The following is a 21,147-nucleotide window of genomic DNA, read 5'->3' on the forward strand; positions in this document are numbered from 1 at the left end:
ACCCCAACCTGCCCACTTCTCACCTGGCTGTGGAAAAACAAACGGGTAGAGCCGGGTAAAGGCGTGACGAGCCGAGTCGGGCCGAGTAAGTCCTAGTGCAAAAGTGCCATAAGGTGATAAAAACAACACACAAAAAAGATTGCTAAGATCACTAGAACCCTCGCTGTGGTCAAATCAATTATGTGGTAGACAATAGCAGACACTGGTGAGCTGAATGATATCAAAATGCATGAAAGATAACTGGAAACAGCTAAAGGGGATGATCGTAAAATCATATTCTTGGTGGAGAAAAACCTCTTCACATCATCACCTGAAGATGTCTGCAGTGGAGGCCAGGCTCAACATCTCCATCGATGCATCTCCAATCGAGTTTGATGATGTCCATGGGCTTCACACTTCAGGTGGTCATAGAATGCAAAGGATTTCCATCCAAGTACTAAAATGTATTCTCATATTTAAAATTATGCCACTTGTATGTCCAAATCCCCTGAAAATGGGGGTACTTTGCTTAACTTGATTGTAATTCTTAATTGTAAATATCGCTTACATTTGATGACTTTTCTCTGCTGATGTAATCTTTCAATCGATATAAACCATCTCTCCTCCATCTTTATTCAAGTTTACTTGATGTCAGCCGGCAATTTTTTAAATATTTTTTACAAGTTGTTATGAGAATACTGTCTATATACTGTAACCCATCAATTGAAAATTAAGAATTTACAAGGAGCCTTGCAAATTCTGTGAAAGGATAAAATATTAACATGTTATATATATACATAAAATATCTTCTCTTTTCCTCCAGCTGTATATTAATGTATTCCTTTTTTATCTTATTCTTTTTTAGCTCTGCCTAGTGACTCAGTGGTGGTTTGTTAGATTCAATCATCACAAGGTCTTAAATGCACTCCAATTCTGGAGGCGTGGTGCTGAAAGAGATTTAGTTCTTTTTTTTTATCCCCCTCATCTCGTCTATGGATTTTTATCTATGTTGGCACTCATCCCCCTAATCTTATTTCATACCAAGTTGTACTCATCTGGGGTCCTCAGAAGGAACTAATGACATGACTGAAGCATGTACTTAATCAAGACTCAGCTTTAATAGCCAGGGCTAACTCACTGATCCCCTTTGCTTGATCAGAACTTTGATTGGCACCCTTTTATATTCCGCTTTTAAAATGAGTCCACATTAAATGGCTTTGTTGCCTTTTATGAACAGGAAACAATTCTAACTCTGTCTCATTATGTAATGAATCCTAAATGCTAGATATGGATACTGGGAAAAAATGAGGAATTCCTTTTGCTTGTTGTCATGGAAAAGAATGCTTTTTTTCGTCATCCAGTTCACGTGGTCATCTTGGTCTAAGAGCATGACTGTTACAACTTTTTTGATATGGAGCATTCGGATGTGAACACAATAACATAAAAAAGACATCCGGTGTCTTTATCCCAGTGTGAGAAGATCTCTTTTTCCAGTCTTTTAGTCTTTTAGCCTTGAGTGAGCAAGCACTGCATTTAGTTATATTTATACATTTTTTAATTCGTTTTTAATCACTTACATTTTATTGTGTCACGTTTTATTGTTGTTAATTTATTATATATGTTAATATTGTTTTGTTTATTTCTGTGCAATTGGCATTGTACTTAGGTCAACTCTTGTTGTGTTTAAGCTTGCTATACACATGTATTTATAAATACTCACCGCTTCATTATGTATAGGGTGTATTTAATAAAGTGGGCGGTAGGTGTAAAACTTTGAGTTGACTTTGACTTGATCTCAGACAAGTAATAGTAGCTACCCATCAGTCTGAAATGGGAAATAAGGCCATTTCTAAACCATTCGGAGTCTACAGTGAAGAAGGTTACCTGTTAGTGAAAAACATCCCAGACAGTTGCCAATCTCCTCAGCTATGGATGTCTCAGCAAGGTCAGACTGAGCACTGTTCAGAGAAATTGTAAAATTGCAGAAGCTATAACTGAAAAACTACAAACTGCAGTCAGCATGATGAATATTGAAGCCCATAACAATACTATTACTGTAGAAAAAGACCAGCAAGAATGACCTGTTTGGAAGGGTTGTCAGGAGAAAGCCTCCTCACTCTAAAAACATATCACAAAGTACAAACCAAAGTACAGATGCTTGGACATGTTGCATAACAGCATAGGAAGAAAACCCATACTGCACAACACATCATACCATCTGTCATGCATGGTGGTGGATGGTTCATGATATGGAGTTAATTTTCAGCCACATTACTGAGGTACCTAATCATGAATTCACTCATGCATCATCTCATCATAATGCATTAAACTTGACTCTGTCTAACAACTGAGGCATTGTTAAAACTGGGCCATGCAGTGAGAAAATGATTGCAAAACACAAACAACTCAACACCAGAATGACTTAAAAAGCATGGGATCAAAGTTTGCTGTGTTTTTTAAATATTATAAAAGCTAAGAATTTGTAAGTGTACTTAAAAAAAAGACTAAACAAAAATGATATGCATATAGCTAGAAATGTCTAAATCTCCATCTCTAACAATATGCTGTAGCATCCTTGAACTTTTCCTGAACTGCACTTTGACCCATTAACAATGTTAACACCAGACATTGGACTGATGAGCCACATTGTCCTAAACCATGTCTCTCCTGTTTAACTAGATTTTCTAAGTGTTATTTCTTCTTCTTTTGGCAGACTTTAAGTTATACGGTATAACACACATAAAAGCAGACTTTCTGCAAGTATATGAAGTAAGCACCTATGGATGCTTTTTCAGAATTTAAAATTGTTGTGGGCAGCTGACTCTGACCGTTTCCATCACTTCCAATTTGTTTCCAATTTGATTCAAACTTTTGCATTTGTACTGGTAAACCTGTTGCTGTGCTGAAATTCGACCACCAGCCTGGTGTTATAACCAAGGACATGCACAGCGGTCACTTCACAGCAGCAATGATGATAAGGAGAAAGAAAGTGGCAAGTGTGGGAAGAAGGCGACGTCTGATTTGTGCGTTGTGCTCCGTTCTGTCTGATCTTCAACTAAAAAGGCCTTAGCTCCTGCAACGTGCTTATAACTCCTGGCTAATCTCCCCTTCTGCGTCATTGCACTGCAGTTTGAAGCTCTCTCTTTAAAATTCTTGCTAATTGCTGCCCTGCATTTGCCCTGCATTCGCAGAGACATACACAGTCTTTGCATAAGCAAACCCTTTAGTGAAAATGGAAACATCTCACTGGCATAATATGTACAGAACATCCAATTGTTCACAATTAGATACAAGTTTACCCTGCAAATCCAGCTGAGTAGATACTCGCCTGCCTAACCTCCATTACTGAGAATGTTTTGTTATCTTTAAAGCTGTATTAAATGTTTCCTTTTTCTTTACATATCCATCCACATCCACACCACCGACATCGGGTAAACATTGCACCCAACAACAATGATATCCATTATTGAATTAAACAAATTAATTCTCAAGTTATGTGTGTTTTTCCATAAACAATCAAAGAAATGTGAGCCATTGACTTAGTGCCACTGTCAGTGTTTTTGAGAGGAGAGGAAGTAACCCCTCCCCTTAACAGAAGGCCTTTGTCTCATTAAAAATTAATGTATCGTGAGCATAGGAGGAATTAGCATTAGTAATGGTTTTTGTGTCAAATGCTCGTTTCAGAGCTGTCACTTGCTCCCGCCTCTCTAAAATGAGACAACTTAATATCATGGCACTAATAATACCACCTAATCTCAGTGCCAAAATAGCAGATCACAGCTGTGGGGTTATTGCTTGTTGGGCCAGAGAGAAGACAGGATTCTGTCACACGATGGTATTCATAGAAGGCTATTTATGTTCACTTCCCAATTTTTCACAACAGTTTTTCCTTTATTACTGTGTTGGTCAAGAAAAATACGTATACACAATTTCAAGGTAACATCTGTGACAGATTTAAGACATTTTAAGCTAAAAGGAAAAAAAAAATAATCATGGTCAGGAAACCCTGTAATACATAATTTAATGCACATAGCCAGATCAGTCATATTACAATACTTGCTTTTATCTCCAACAATCAGAGTGATTCTCAGCTGTAGCTGTTCACAGTTCACTGATCTACGCCTTATTTTAGGGGCCACACGTTTGCTTTGGCTCCATTTTACTACTGGGATCTGCAAACAAGATTATCCCTTTTTTGGATGTTAATAATCCAAGAAAAGCACAACTTTAACTCTAGTGAATCACCTGTATTGGTTACTTACATATAAACACAAAGTGTGTATATACTTTTGTGTACACAAAATGGACAGAAACTGTATACAAATTTGTCCATCTGCTTGTACCCCTCAATTAAAGACGGATGGATACACCAAATGCCACTAACTTGATGAGAGTAAATGATAATTTACTCATTACTGACTAATGACAATTAGATATTCTGTTGAATTGTGGTTCAACACATACACAAAAAAAAAACACACACACACACACAAACCAAATATAACCTAGATTAGATGAAAAAAATATTTGACCATAGTGACATGTTAAACTAAAGTATGGCCTTTACTTAAAGGTATTGTGACATCATTTTTAACATGCTTTTAACACTATTAAAAGTCTTGGCCAACATCCCTCAAATGTGTCTAAAAGGGTGTATCAAGAAAAACTTCACTCCAGTACTCCATGCCTGGCTTTTTATGACGGTGTTTTTTTGCGCCGTGAAAAACGCGTCCTTTTCCCCCTTTCCTGTCAATCATTGCCCCGTCCTCCTCCCAACCTCCTCCAACCCAACTGCTACACACTTCTGCCGTCTCCACACACACGCGCGCACACCGAACCACAAACACCCACACACACAGCCCAGACAGGGCGACTACAGCCCGGGGATGAAGTCCAACCGGGACCAGAGGACCGTAGCTCCCCGCAAGCCATACGCTCACAGCAGCGTCGGAGAGTTAAGTCGGGAGCGACAGGCGAAGCATGCACGGAAAAGCAGCAGGGCGAAGCAGTCCACCGCAAACAATCATAAAAATAAAGGCATGCAAGCAGCAGTGTCCCCTTATCTTAAGTCCAGTCAGTGGCCGCGGGTCTTCTTAGCAGTTGTCCTCCGGTGATGAGTACAGAGGGGGCTCTAAACAGCTCCGTGTTAAGCCTCATTTATGGTTCCGCGTTAAATCGATGCAGAGCCTACGCCGTAGGGTTCAGCGTACGGTGCGCGTCGCCGCGTAACCCTACGCCGTAGGCTCTGCGTCGGTGTAACGCGGAACTATAAATCAGCCTTTATGGTGCGCTGGAGAGGAGAGGAGGCAGGGAGCTGGGTGGAGGGGGCGGTGATTTAGCGGGCCGTGACGTCACGGCCCGCCACCAAACCACATGCGCCGTTTTTGCATAGTTATGCGGAAAATCCCAGAAAGCACACAATACACTGAATGTTAAAAGTTAGTTGTTTTTTGGGTGTAATTGATGTCAAGACACCCAACAAAACACAAAAAATCAAGAAAAATGTGTTTTTCATGTCACAATACCTTTAAGATCACAAGTAGCAGTAGTGAAGGTGCAACTACAATTCAAGACTATGTGGGGAAGGTGGCTAAGTTCGTAGAGTGCTCGCCCATGAACCGGTTCAAGCCCTAGTTCCTCCTGTGTCTGCCAAAGTGTCCTTGGGCAAGACACTGAGCCCCCCAGTTGCTCCCGGTTGTCAGGCCCGTGCTGTTGCATGGCTGCTCTGCCGACAACTGGTGTGTGAATGTCTGCAGTGTAAAGCGCTTTAGGGCTGTAGAGCTGGAAAGCGCTATACAAGTGTAAGCCATTTACCATTTACCATATCAAGGCATCCTGGAGCAAAATATGCTTCCCACTGTGCCCAGTGTCAGAAAACTTGGTCCCCTCCAACAGGATAATGACAAAAACCTAACGATGGCTAAGCACAAAACATTGGCCTCTTCTGATGTGGCTTTCATAAACCTGGATCTAAATCCTATTGAACTTCTGTTCAACATCTGCATCTTTCAGAAAGAGCTGAGACATGCAGTTTTTAAATGATTCTTTTGAATGTGTGATACATATTAGCCAAATTTCAGGTTAAAAAACAGGTAGGAGAGAGAGGAAGACATGCAGCAAAGAGCATCATACCGGGACTCAAACCTGTGCCGCATGCACAAGGGCAATAGCCTCTGTACATGGCACCCGTGCAACACAGTTATCGACGGCCCCAGTATGCTTAACGTTATATGTCTTCATTGACATATATTGTACTTCGCCAGATTTCTCAAGCTTAAAGGTGTGCTTAACCACAATGTTCCCTGAGCTCAATCCAACATGGCCCCAAGTTGCGGATCATGCAGAGTGTGAAAGCTTATTTCCCTTTTTATTCACTGTGGTTACGTTCTAAAACAAATCAGAACATATCCACCCTTCTGCACACCAGCACTTTTCTCTATTTGTGACTTTACCTCAGTCTTCAAACAAGACTTGTACCCAGCCAGAAATTGACAGGCAAACGGAAAAAAGGTCCTAAGGAAAAGGAATACTAATGTTTAATATCCATCTTAAACAATGCTTGGACTTTTAAAAAGTTATATCCTAACTTAAATGGACAGTTTGAGGCAGGGTTAGTTCATTCACAGTTAAATTAAGCTTGCTGTCCATTTTGATGAACATATCATCATGACTAGATGATGTATGCTAATCTTTTCTGTTCTATGAAATTAAGTTTTGAAAATGAAATGGCTTGCAGTTTTGTTTTTTTCATGCCTCTAGTAGGACTTCAGTTAAAATTAGTTTAACATGCTTTGTATACTCATATTTTATACATTTTCATTTAGATGGTATACCTTTCTGAAATTGATTTCCTTTAAAGCTCAACGTCATGTGCTGAAATGATTTGCATCCTCTGTTCACTATTCAAGAGGAACCTCGTAACACACATCTCGCTTAAAGACATTCATGCTCTCGTTATAATTCAGAAAACTTCTCAACACCTGGACATGAATCTAACTGTGATCACTTCCTACTGACAGATTGTTCTACCTTTTTAGTGGCGTTGCAGCTGCACCTCTCCATCTTCATTGCCCTGTGGAATTGCATCAGCCGGTCACATGTGAGTGGATTGAGAATATAGTTATGGAGAGATGGCTATTTACCATGCAGAGCATTTCACTGTCTCCCCATTTAAAGCCATTAGGGTTGGTACTCAAACAATATTTCAACCCCCCCTTATAAGGCCAGGCTATCATGGGTTTTTCATATATTATCTAATTACCTTTGATCATTAGACAGGAGGGATTCTAACTGCCGTCAAGCTCATGACGCATGTGCTTGAACCCAGACACAATGTGCAGCATACAGGATAGGTGTGCAGTAGCTGAGAGATGAGAGCGGGTTTATCACCACATTGTATGGATCATTGAGGCCCGCATTATGTAAATGAATTTACTGTGGGCTCAATGAGCAACGAAGCCACAGCGATCTGAAGACTATATTGCTATGGTTAATTCTGGTTAATTCTGGTTCCTCAGTTCTTTCATGTGGGGTGCCCTATGAAATAATCCCAAGCAGTTTCACCTGTTTTTGATTCACTGACACTGTGAATCTGAGGGCAGAGATTAGCGACTAGCCAGCAAGCAGTGCAGCCAGCGAGCTAATAATTCCTGCACTGAAAATGAAGTCGTAAAATTAATAAATATTGGGCATACAGCTGCAACAGGGAATCCTAGAAGGAGCCGTAGTTGTGGACAGTTGTTTCTGTCGGAAATGTTCATCCTTGACTAGAAGTACGATTATATCAATCTATTGTTATGTTGGCAATTTTTAAGTAAGTGGCAAGTGTGGAAGTAATAGCCAAATGAATACAGCAATGCAGCTCGACAAAAACAGTGCGCTGTCACGAGACGAGACAGTGCTTTTAATGCCGCAGCACCATGTGTAAGAGGGACTGGGTGGTCCAGCTTATCTTGCTGTCCGTGTTTATCGTTAACTAATAAATTATTCTCGCTTCTCCAAGAATGCATAACTAATGTACAGGAAGACATTGCCTTCTTAGCAAGGTAAAAATCATCATGCATACAAGAGCAGTGAAATGAGCTTTACAGGTTTTGTTATTGCTTCCAACTTTTGTGTCACTTTTGTTTGCCTTCGATTAACATCCTGTGTTTGAAGTTTACAGTAACCTTCTAGATACAAATGCCTTTGTAAAATAGTGCACGGATTTAGCACACAGTAAATAAAATAACAGGCTTGCAGATGTAATGATGATTTGTATTCTGCTAATTGTATCAGCTGCATATTTTTTTCTTTGCTTTATAACCTCTCTGATTTAATTCAGCAACACCAAAGGCTCTAATTGGTTTTAGTTAATTCTGTGTTGGTTAGCATCCTGCCAAAGCGATACTGAGCTAGTTAATATGCAGGTGAACACAAGCGATTGGGTTTTAATTCAGCCAATGTCAGTGTGTCAGTTAACAGCTTGTCCTGATTGAATAAACAGAGTCAGACAGAGGATGGAGGGATGAGAGATGAGCGTGAACATGTTTGATTAGGCTCTGTGGTGAGGGATGTGCTTTTAAACCCTCTTTTAACTAATCCCTCTCCTCTTGGAGGGTCCTCGCTGCCTGGGGGCGAAAAGTGTGGTAAGCATAACACTGGCGTTTATACTGTAAGGCTCTTGGACGTCCGTCCGTGTTCTGGTGAACCACAATGTCCATGGACGTTTGCTAATAATGTTAGAAAAAAATAAAGTAAAGAAGGATTGTACAAAGTAAATACCTGATTATATTTTTGACTTTATGTCTTTGCATTGTGTTCCTTTAGTTTCTTATCAGCCCTTACCTTTTGATCACACTGAATTAGTCCTACTGTTGCATATTGTACTATATCACCTGTAGCCAACAAATGTTGCATGTCCTCAGATTTTTCTTGGAATTGAGCCTAGTTTTCAGTAACAAATATGGACAACTTTTGGGAAGCTTGAAGTCGTGCTGATGGATGTACCTAGGAACTTCAGAACACTCCCTGAAGGGCAGGGTAAGGGATCATTCTGAATAATGCCATGTATGTTGATATTTGAAATAAAACATGAACAAAGCACAGAGAGCTAGCTCTTCTCTCATCCTCCTCCGAGGCTGTCGGAGCCTGTCCCATGTTGGGGGCCCGTCCTCTGCTTCCTACCATGCACATGGCCATGGCCATGGCCACAGCAACACTTGAACTGGAGGGATAGGGTGCTCCCAGTCTTTGTTTCGAGTTTATGGAGCCTGGGCTGTAGATAATGACTGTTTTTTTTTTTTTATTTGCTTTCTTTAACAGTGTACTCACAAGAACCTGTGTGGAGATATTATCTGCATGTGAGAAAAATGTGTTCTCGGTAAGAAATTGTGTAGAATCCCTTACCGTGTCTTTAATCCTATCAGCGTGCTCATGTTTTAATTTTGACACTTATGCCTATGCACTGCATTGATCGCAGGGAATCATATGAATGCTCCCACCTGGAGCAATTACCCACTTCTAGATTGATTAAAAATGTTTAAAAAAAGCAGGAAAATGGATGGTACAAAAATATAATTATCCCCCTAGACAAAAAACTAAGGGAATAAAAGGTGGAAGGTGATACAACTGGATTTGTGTAATTAATAGATCTTTTTTATAGAGGACAAACAAGCACAGATCTGGATACTCAGGGTAATTAAGGAGATGGAGATGAGAATGGTAATTAGTAAGGAATGTCAAATTGTCAGCGAGCTGCCGAGCACAATGTGAAATCAACCATTGCAAAATGTTCTTCGAATGTCACTGGAGATGAAAGAGAGGAGAGAACACAAGCTGAATGTACTTTAAAATAATTCTTTCAGTTAATCTTTCTCTGTAGCCTTTGAACTGTGAATGAACAAATCCCTGCTGATGATGATGACCACTAGATTAATCACGAGGAAGCTGAGTGTTAAGAGTACAAATAAAATACCAGTTTGAATAAGAAGACAACACGTAAGCTTTCAAGAGAAAACAATTGATTTACCCTTGTGAGACATTTCTTCAGAATAATGACTTCATATTAAAAACATGCCAAGATGATGTGATAGAAAAAAAAATAAAGTTAAAAAAGAAGTGGATGATGAACTCATACTTGAGGGGTGTCGCAAATGTAAAAAAAAAAAAAAAAGATCACATTATATTGCGTAGAAATACATCAAATTCAATTATTAGTATTAAATAAAGAGGAACTGGAAACTATTTGTAATTCCTTAAGCATCTGTATCTTTATCATGAATACTGACTTTCAGCTGCCTGTAGCCATTAAAGACTAACATGCCAAAGCTTATCTCGTGTTATGCAATTCACTTTAGTCAAATGAAAATCCAGGCATTCGATTGCATGTTGCAGCAGTTAGAGCAAATGAACAGGGATGCAGGGTCTGTCATAAAGGATCAGTCGCTGCATAATGCATACCAAATACTTCACCGGTGGTATCAGTGTGTGATCAATATGCAATAAAAACTCATTAAAGCAGTCTATGTTCTGTCATGGGAATTAATTCCAGAAGACAAATCTGTGATATGTCACCCTGGGTATGATTTCAGTCCATCCATGCAGAAACAAGTTATTTAAAAGCAGCAATTGGATGTGGAGAGTTGGGAGAGAGAGATATAAAAACAGATTGAGAGAGAAAAAGGAAGAATGAAACCAACCCGGATGGAAGAGCAGAGACAGAAAAAAATCTCTGACAGCACAGCATAATGAGATTTAGTAATCTGTGTGGCTTTCTATTCACCTGAAAGGGAATTAACATAAAAAAAACACATTATTCTCCATGCATTGTGGCTTCATATCCATAACTCCCACTCTAAGCCATTTTAGCATGTGGAGGATCAATCATTCGGCAGTTTATTTTATAATGATGTTTTGCTTTGTTTTTTTTAATTTTACATTTTTTTATTCTCAGCTAAAGGCACCAAGCAAGACAAAAAATGTGACTGAGTTTAGTGAACTAACCATAAGTTTTGCAGAACATGTTCAAGCTACATATCCCAGCAGGACACTGTTGGATGTTCCTCCATCGAGTGGTAATCTGCTTTGGTGGGGCCTGGTCGGCCTTTGGTGTTGGGATACCACTGTGCACAATGGGAGAAAACATACCGCTGTGTTTCCGAGTTGGAATATATATTTTATGCATTCAAACTTTTCTTCAGTTAGCAAAACCATGTCTTGCAGAAAAACTTGAAATAGCCATGTACATTTTTCAGTATTAGTTTCTGTCGTCATGGTTCTGGTCTTTTTATGATGCTCATAATCACGACAGCTGCTGACAGCAAAAAAAAAAAAAAGATTCATATTTTGATGAAATACCCTAGAAAGCACTACGGCCTCACATCTAATGCAACACTGTCAAGCAGAAGAATCAAGTGTGAATCTTATCAAGACCTGTGATGTTATATAACATTGTATATATTTACTTTGAAATCTCAAGCTTGGATTTGATCGCTCTTTCCTTGCCTTTTTGACTTCTGTCTTCCGCACTACAAACTACATTGTTCAGGTTAGGCATTAGAAAGTACTTAATGAGGGAACGTCATGGATTTTGTTTAATTGCACATTTTTTGAATTTTTTTTTTTAAGTCCATACACTTTCTATTGTGGTCTTAATCAATGTCTGTCACATGCCGTGATCAAACTATAACAGTGATTCGGTACACAAAGACCCTTGCCAATCTTGTTTCTACAACTCTGTTCATAGCAGCCATTCAGTTTTAAGGGGTGGAGTGTCTCTTTAGTTTTATGCTATGCACTTCTAAAGCTACAGCAAATGCAACATTATGTGAATTTGGTGTCAATGAAAGTAGAGGCTGGAGAAAGCAATGCTGACCTGGGTTTGTGATGTCACCTTACCCCACAGATCTGAATGGCTTACTGAATAACATCATGTTAGACTCAGGGTGCCCCAAACAAAGTTGTGTTTAGTTCAGGGTTTTTAGGTTGTGTTTCACTTCAGACACCCACACACCTTCTCTTAAGCAAACAGAACCCATTTTCTTATTTTCATGTCTCTCCTTTGTTGAAGCAAGACGGATGACTCGCACCCTGTCAGCAACACAGATATCTTGTTGGACACACAAGAGACACGTCCCACTGATGTGCTGGTACTTACGTGTGGTAAAAAACAAAAAAACAAAATGTAGTTTAATCAACAGCAATGCAGTGCCATTTCAAATGTTACCATAAGACTGGGTTAGTTAATGACACAACAAGGTCAGTGGGTATGATGAAATGCAGCTGCTGGGGAGTCCTTGTTTTCTTCCTCCATGTAGGAACTTACATTTTAATGGCTTATTCTGTGTTCACTTTTTATCAAGCTTTTTGACGTGCTAGTTTTATTTTCAGGTTGTCAGCGATACATGAAACACATGCATGTCTGTGTGTGCACCTGTGAGTGCAAGACTAAAGGTTCTTGTATATTAGATTTCCTCTTACACAGTTTTGTGGTGACCCCGTGTTTTAATGTGCATTAACATCAAAATCAGATATAGATTTTTTTTTTTTCAGCTTCTCACTATATATTTACCTGCAGACGAGCAGTGAGGGGCACTGACGGCCTTTGTTTTTTTCAAAGAGGAACAGAGAAAACGGCGAATCGATCTGGCCTTACTTCGTCTTCTGTCTGATCAGAGGATCATTCTTCAGCAGGACTGCTGGACTTTGAAGGGAAAGCAGAGACAGATGCTTGTAAACCTGCCAAGGTTTCCGCTGGTTGGTCAAGTTTGTGCCTGGGACTTGATTACATTATGTCAGTTTGGTAACCTACTATTGAGACCTGGGGTCCGTTTCACAAAGCAGGTTTAGTGAAAACTCTGAGTCTGTTAACCCTGAAATGAGGGAAACTCTGAGTTTTCCGTTTCACAAAGGGAGGTAACTCAAACCAGAGAAAGAGGAGTAACTCTAGCCTGTTTCACAAAGAGAGGTAACTTAAGCTCTCGGTCAGTTACCGTAGTAACAGACTCTTTGAACCTAACCTGGTCGGGACCAGGTTTATATTGTGAAACCTGGAGTTTCTCTGCGTCTCCGCCCTCTTTCAGAGCTGCACGCACATTTGATTTCCTCATTCATTCAGTCAGCAGGCGAGTTTTGGCAAAGTTCTGCCGTCTGTCATTAAAAACAGAGTCAGTATATATACCGGTATTAGAAGTCCATTGTCACGAACATGGCATGTCTTTTTGATGAAGACACAATTGATGAAGGTGCAGAATTAATGCGCAGAGAATTCAATATTCGTCGGGAGATGGTTATCAGACCGCGTAATACATGTACATTATACATAGTCTCATTACAGGCAAAGCAATATATGTTAATCCTTTATTTGTTATAATTTTGATGATTGAATTGTTTAATGATTTCATAATATATTCTAATTTTTTGAGATTTTTTATTTGGGGTTTTCATAAACTGTGAGCCATAATCATTAAAATTATAACAAATAAAGGCTTGAAATATCTCACTTTGCATGTAGTGGGAAATAATATTTGTTTCACCTTAAGTTGAATTTACTACGAATGAAGTTTTGCAATATATTCAAATTTTCCGACCTCCACCTGTATATTATTACATGAATAAATAAGAGCATAATATGTGTCTGTATTGGTTCAATACGGAACGCAACTTTTGATTCCCAATTACGGAACAATTCCGTATTTCAAGGGATGGGTGGCAAGCCTATTATCATAAACCTGTCCAAGCCATCAAGGAGTTCCACAGGATTGCAGGTGAATGATGTGGAGATCTGTTAAATTAATTTATATTATATTCTGTGCTGCGGTGTTACTCTTTTTTCGAAAAACATGTTCAAATTCGCCGTATGCGCGCATTAAAATCTCTAATTCCATTCGGGTGAAAAAGGACACGGCGTGAAGTATGTGGATCTTCAGCATGGATTGATCTTCAGACGCAAACTAATGTTTCCTCAAAGGGATTTTGTCAATTGAAATGTTAAATAAAGTTAAAAAAAAAAAAAAAAAGTATGTGGATCTTTTGTTGTCGCCGGTTGCCATGGTGAATCGTTGTATCAGGGCTCTATAGATACTGGCTTTTGATATTTGTGGCGCACGCGCTTAACTCCAGGTGAAACTACTTAGAGTTGACTAAATTACCTCAAATCCGCTGTTCTGGAACCGAAAACTCAGAGTTTCCGATCTCAGAGTAGATCAACTAAGAGTTCAGGATTACACTCAGAGTTTGTTGAACCTGCTTTGTGAAACGGACCCCTGAGCTCCAGCTGTTTACACTGACTTGTGATAAATGATGTGGCTTGCTCATGAATTTTGACAAAAAATCAATGCAATTAACTTATACTTATATTCTTCTGGTACATAGATTTATTATAATACATATTATAATCTAACAATAACATTAAAAATACATGTAATCTACATTTCTATTTCCCATACCGCTTTAGATCCTTTTCTGCATGATGGATTTCTAATTCTGACCCTTTTTAACATTTCTGATGGGTAGCCATGACGATGGAAAGTTGTTTACATGTGGAAGCAGTAGACTAAGACTTGTTAATGACCAGAAAAAGACCTCAAATATAAATGAGGTGGATTAAGGAGCCTCCTGTGAGATCCCTGGGATGTGGGATGGATGAGCTTGTAGTGTTGATCAGAGGCCACAAGAGCGTCATGTTTTTTAGAGATTTAACTGCTGGACTCAAGTTTTTCTGTGTTGGTTCTGGATAAACCTTCAAAGATGGGATATTCAGCTGTTGGCTCTGAGTTTTCCACCCATGTTGTTCACGGCGAGAGTTTACCTGAGAAACCTGCCAAAGCTGTATGTGATGTCATCACTACTGTTGTTGCCAGGCGATAAACCTAACACCCCGAGGTGTTGATGACAATCTCTGAAGATTTCAGCCGATGTATACTAGCCAGCAATTTCTGGCCTCAAGACTTTTTTAAATTAAAATTTTGAGTTTTTTTATTGATTTTCTTTTTTTTTTTTTAGAGTTGTCATTTCATTTCAGTTCAATAAACTTTGGGGTGGACTTGTCAACTTATTGACAGTCATTAATGTTTCTGTTGTTTCAGAGTAGGTTTAGTTTCCATCGTTATACCTTTAATGTCCTTTGAATGCCGGAGGGCTTGGAAAAGTTTTTAAGAGCCCCGGTGGATGCGTGCGTATGCTCTGACTTTATGCACATGACTGCAGTATTTTGTTCCGAGTCAGATCCTGTGAATTGCTCTACTAATTTTTCTATTTATCCCTGAGTCTGCGTTTACAAATCAGCAATGTCACATCCTATTCATCAGCTTCCGCACTTTAATTTATTCAACAAACCTCCACACTCACCCACAAACATTGTGCCTTTTGAAAAAGAAAATTACATTCTCTCTGATCCTCCTTGACCCAGATCAGAGGCCATTTGAGGGGGACCCACAACATACACTATGAATGTGTGTTTGGGACTTCCCTCTTTCTTACTTCATTGTTTCTTACTTGTGTTTTCCACTTGGGTAAATTGTAATATTTGGCGTCTATTTGCTTATCTTGACCTAGTCCACAGCAGTCTACAGGGGTGGCGAGGCTAGGAAACATTTGTTGTGCAGAAATGCATGACAACACACACCAGTAGTTCACTGTGTAAAACCACATATGAATATTTATAATTCCTGCATGTGTTTTATGAATATTCATCAAAAGTATTGTCCTGACTCCAGATTTAGTAGAACAGCCAGTCAAACGACACTCTGGATCCTAAGTGCACAGTTTATACGCCTTCAAAATAATACCCATTATTAAAGAAGTTGACAAAAACCCTGATCTGGAAGAGATCAGACCAGAAAAAGCTCAAGATTTATTTTCTGTCTACTTTGAGCCTCCACATTCATTGTCTCTGATATCACATGACTCATTTTGGGGACTAACTGGAGATATTTAGAATTCACTGGTACTGCATGAATCTCATGCCAGTCTTTGCGGTCCCATCCACCCACCTTCAGTCTGGGTTAGGACAGGACTTAGACGACTGATAAACATGGGGAGCAGTACCTGGCAGGCCATTTCTTCAACAACTCTGTCTAGTTATGGGATGGACGCTTTGCCAAACTGCCTTTCACCTGTTCAAATGTTGCTGTGTGCCTCTGCGTCTATGAAAGACACAGCAAAACATACGTTTTATCTTCATTGTGGTGCATTTTTATGTCGTGCAGACTCATTACCACCGTATGCAGAAGAAATGTTTGGCGTTTATGAATGGGTGGAAAGACAGCTTTCCGCCATAGAAAACCCTTTGACAGCACAATGTATAAGGCTCAGCTCCCATTGCCCCGGGCTTCATTTGAATTGACTCATACGCTACGTTTTGTTTACTCGCATTTAATGGAAGTAGATAGCAATATATGGCTGGTCTCTGTGTTGCACTGAGTCTGCTTTTTATTCCTGTTCTTCTTGTTGAAGCAATACGGATCATATTTATTTAGATTTTTGTATGTGAATGAAATGAAAGAAAATTGTCTTTTTTAGGTTGTTTAAAAATGTTATCTGAGCCTATTTGTCAATGTCAGGGGCATTTTACCAACTGTTACGGCCCCTAACAGGCTCAATAAAGAGGTCGAACATAATTACCAGAAGTCAAGTAGTTGCGTTGTAAAAAAAATGAGTTTATTCCTAAACAAACAAAAATGAACTCCAAACCACAAAACAATTCCTAACAAATGATGATGAGCCAGCAAAAGAAACAAAGGAAGGGAAAGAGACACAGACCAACCCACAAAGGGCCGTCAGATCTGGGCTCTTCCCTCTACCCTAACCAAGTAAACAACCAACTAAACCTATCAGAAACAAAACCGGAAAAACATGACAACTGGACCCATCAGAATTAAAGTAGAAATTATAATAAACAACACAGGCTGCTGCTGCTGCCGGATGGTGGCAGAGAGAGTGAACCAGGCTCCAACCTCCTCATTTTAAAGCCTCCCCCAATCAGCCTGACTGAGTTCACCTGTGGGGGAAAAAACACACAGATTGTTAACATCACTTATGACCAACAGGGGGGGAGGATGTAACACCCCCACCCTAAGTTACTGAACAATGCATTCTGAAAGAAATAAAAAAACTAACAAAATTACCAAAACATTCAGAATACATTGTTCAGGAAACAAATTGTCACAGACGCGACAATGCGTCAGCCAAAACATTATCCCTGCCACGGACATGTTTGACCTCCACATTAAAGGCCTGCAGTCTCAAACTCCAGCTCATCAAACGCCTATTTTTATTCCGCATTCTGTGCAGAAAGACGAGGGGATTATGATCGGTATATACCACCACAGGAACACTGGTTGAGCCCACATAAACCTCAAAATGTTCTAACGCCATCACAAGCGCCAATGCTTCTTTTTCCATGGTTGAATACCATTTCTGATGGCGATCAAGCTTCTTTGAAAAATAAGACACTGGGTGCTCCACTCCATCAGCACCCTCCTGCAAAAGAACAGCGCCCACCCCAGTGTCACTCGCATCTACCGCTAACTTAAAAGGCTGACCGTCTGTCTTGGAGACAGATTTCCTGGAGCGATCCTTGACCTCCGACCTGGAGCGAGACCTGGAGCGGGATCTGGACCTGGAGCGGGACTGGGAGTCCCTCTTGCCCTTCTTCCTGTCTTTCTTGCTCTTTTGGCTGCGGCTCCTGCTGTGGTCGTCGTCCTTCTGGGCGCCGTTGCTGCGCTCCTCTTCCTCCTTCTTGCTCTTGCTCTTACTCTTCTTGCTGTGAGAGCGGCTGCGAGAGCGAGAAGCTGCCCTGGAACGAGAGCGGCTGCGACTGCTGCTGTCACTGCGGCTGCGGCTCTTGTGGGACCTGCGACCCCTGGAGCGAGACCTGGAGCGGCTGCGACTGCGGGAGTAAGAGCGGCGGCTCTTGGCGCCGGGCCGGTCCTCGATGAGCCGGATCTTTCTGCCGTTGACCTCAGTGCCGTCGAGTTTCTCCAGAGCTCTCTTCATGTCGGAGTACTGCCTGAACTCGATCACGCCCTCGTTCCTGCGGCCTCTGTCTCTTCCTCCCCAGCGTCCATATCCACTCCTCCCACCATAGCCTCCATCTCGCCGGGGCCCCTTCGTGTGCTCCACTATCACCCTCTCAGCAGACTCCGGAACACACAAGTGAGCCTCACCAGGATCACAAAGAAAACTGTCACTTAAGTCAACATCTTTCTCCTCATTTTTATACATAGAGCGAGTAACAGCACAAGATGTGAAAACCTTGGGAAACTTCTGAGCCAGCTCATCTGGAGACTGCCTAACCGGGATCGGCGTCACTTCAGGTGTAACCAGAACCTTTCCACCAGCCAAATCGTTCCCCATTAAAAAAGAAACTCCCTTAATCGGGAAACTAGAACACACCCCCACAACCACTTCCCCTGAAAAAAGATCTGACTCAACCGAGATCCTATGCAAAGGCACGTCTATGCCCTGCATGCCAAACCCCAACACTGGAACATCAGAACCCACAGCAGAGTCATCACTCAATGGCAAAACTCCCTCCAGAATAAAAGACTGGGAGGCAGCCGTGTCCCGTAGCATCGTCACAGAAACTCCAAAACTGTTACCAGGCAAGGAAACAACCCCAGCCATGACAAATGGTGCAAAACCTGCCAGCTCACTGGACCTTTCAGCCACCACAGTTTCGTCTATGATTTTATTTACCAAAGCTACTGATTTTGTATTTCGCCATTTCAAAACAGGACAGCCTGCCACAATATGTCCCATTTTCTTACAGTAGAAACACATCACATTATCCTTGTCCTTCAAGTCCTTATCAGCATCTAATGAACCTGAACTGCCACCCTGAGACACACCAGCCAGACTTTCAGCATTATCCCTCCCTTCATCATTTGTAGCAAAACGGGAAGATCTTGAAGGGAATCGAACCGGGATCTCACCGCCGAAGGACGGGCGCACTGACCAGTCAGCCAAAGGACCATCCCTCCCATTATCATTTAAGGTGTCAAAATGCCTATTAGTATAACTGAAAGGACGATCCACAAAAACAGCCTTGTGAGAAAGGACATACTCGTCGACTAACACAGCAGCTTTAAAAACATCACTCACTTTGTGTTCACTCAAGTAAGTTGACACTCCCCCTGGGAGACAGTTTTTAAAATCCTCCATTAATATCAACTGTTTAAGTTGCTCAAAATTGTCAACCCCGTTAGATGTACACCAGCGATCAAAAAGAGCCTCCTTCTCCCCAGCAAATTCAACATAAGTCTGAAGACCCTGCTTTTTTAACATTCGAAACTTTTGACGGTACGCTTCTGGCACCAGCTCGTACGCTCTAAGCACAGCAGCTTTTACTTCGTCAAAATCCCTACTGTCTTCCGTCGGGAGTGATGCGTAAACTCTCTGTGCTTTACCACTGAGGACACACTGTAACAACAACGTCCACACATTTTTCGGCCACTTCAGTGCAGAAGCCACCCGCTCAAACAAGATGAAATACTGGTCAACATCTTTTTCATCAAAAGGAGGGACTAAGCGGATGTTTTTACACACATCAAAATCTGTGGACCTTGCAGAACCCTGAGAAGAAACACCAAGCTCTATTTCACGCATGCGAATTGTCGTCTGCTGTTCAATCCTTTTCATTTCAATATCATACATCATTTCCTTTTCTTTCAAAGCCAAACGCTGTAACTCAACATCCAGTTCTTTAAGTCTTACTGCCTCATCAGCTTGACCAAACCGCTCAGGAGACTTTGGAGCCTTCTGTAACTGCGGCAAAACACCTTTATCAATCAAGGCAGTGTATAACTCCGCCTTGATAGTTTGTTTCCTTGATTGTTTTGAAGCAGGTACCTCATAGTGGTCAGCAATTAACAGCAGGCTATCCTTAGTACACTGATGGAACACCTCTAAGGTAGGAGATTCAACAAACTGCTCCAACTCAAACTCCATCTTCAAGAGAGCAAAACTACAACCACACACACTACTGCAACCAGCCTTAAACAGCAAACTACTGACTTACAAATTACTGCATACCAAATCACAAGTTGCAGTCAAATCACAAGCATTTCCAAAAACCAACAAAACTGTGTACACAAAGTTACCAACACACAAAAGGCAACACACAGTACAAATGCCCAAAAGCACAAGTTACCTAAGACATCCAGCTTAACACAGGCCTACTGCCACTAAGCCACCAAATCTGGATGCCACATAAACCACACTGAAAACTTCAAAAGTCTTCAGAAAGTTCGGACGAGCCCCCAAATTATGTTACGGCCCCTAACAGGCTCAATAAAGAGGTCGAACATAATTACCAGAAGTCAAGTAGTTGCGTTGTAAAAAAAATGAGTTTATTCCTAAACAAACAAAAATGAACTCCAAACCACAAAACAATTCCTAACAAATGATGATGAGCCAGCAAAAGAAACAAAGGAAGGGAAAGAGACACAGACCAACCCACAAAGGGCCGTCAGATCTGGGCTCTTCCCTCTACCCTAACCAAGTAAACAACCAACTAAACCTATCAGAAACAAAACCGGAAAAACATGACAACTGGACCCATCAGAATTAAAGTAGAAATTATAATAAACAACACAGGCTGCTGCTGCTGCCGGATGGTGGCAGAGAGAGTGAACCAGGCTCCAACCTCCTCATTTTAAAGCCTCCCCCAATCAGCCTGACTGAGTTCACCTGTGGGGGAAAAAACACACAGATTGTTAACATCACTTATGACCAACAGGGGGGGAGGATGTAACACCAACAAATAAGAGGGATTACGTTTTTTGTTTCCTTCTCGAGCCATACCAGTTTCTTTAAATTATGTTGTATAGTATATTAGCCTAGAAGTGATCAAATGTGGTGTAACATTGCAGCACTTGAAGCACCTAATCAGAAATGTCAGTTATTCAGCGAAATCTACCAAATGTTTGCAATCCTTTAGAATCATTAGTCACAATAAGCTGCAACACCAACCAAAGATGAAGCAAAACTCCCAAGGTCCCAAGAGTCCTAATTTAACCACGGGCGTGTACAAATATTGTGCTATGTCTAGTTGCTAACAAATAGAGCAAGATTCTTCAGATTGCTTTTTAGATCAGCAACGTGTAAAATAAAAAAAGACTAAAATATTTTAGTTTTTCATTCATGAGTAAAATCACTTAAAGGAAGAAACAACAATCAATGGGTCAA

General features: G+C 40.7%; 2 protein-coding genes across 4 annotated transcripts in view; one reads left to right on the forward strand and one right to left on the reverse strand.

Annotated features, from left to right (window-relative positions):
* adgrb2 (adhesion G protein-coupled receptor B2) overlaps nucleotides 1-21,147 on the forward strand; it is a 280,821-nt gene that overhangs the window by 19,195 nt on the left and 240,479 nt on the right. The window lies entirely within an intron of this gene.
* On the reverse strand, nucleotides 16,954-18,333 carry LOC133461365 (serine/arginine-rich splicing factor 4-like). Its single transcript, XM_061742254.1, has 2 exons — nucleotides 17,372-18,333; nucleotides 16,954-16,957 (listed from the first exon to the last, which is right to left on the reverse strand). Exons 1-2 carry the CDS (start codon nucleotides 18,313-18,315, stop codon nucleotides 16,954-16,956), a joined length of 948 nt encoding a protein of 315 aa, XP_061598238.1. The 5' UTR covers nucleotides 18,316-18,333.

This window comes from Cololabis saira, chromosome 15 (genome assembly GCF_033807715.1).
Source record: "Cololabis saira isolate AMF1-May2022 chromosome 15, fColSai1.1, whole genome shotgun sequence".
NCBI classification, from domain to species: Eukaryota; Metazoa; Chordata; class Actinopteri; order Beloniformes; family Belonidae; genus Cololabis; species Cololabis saira.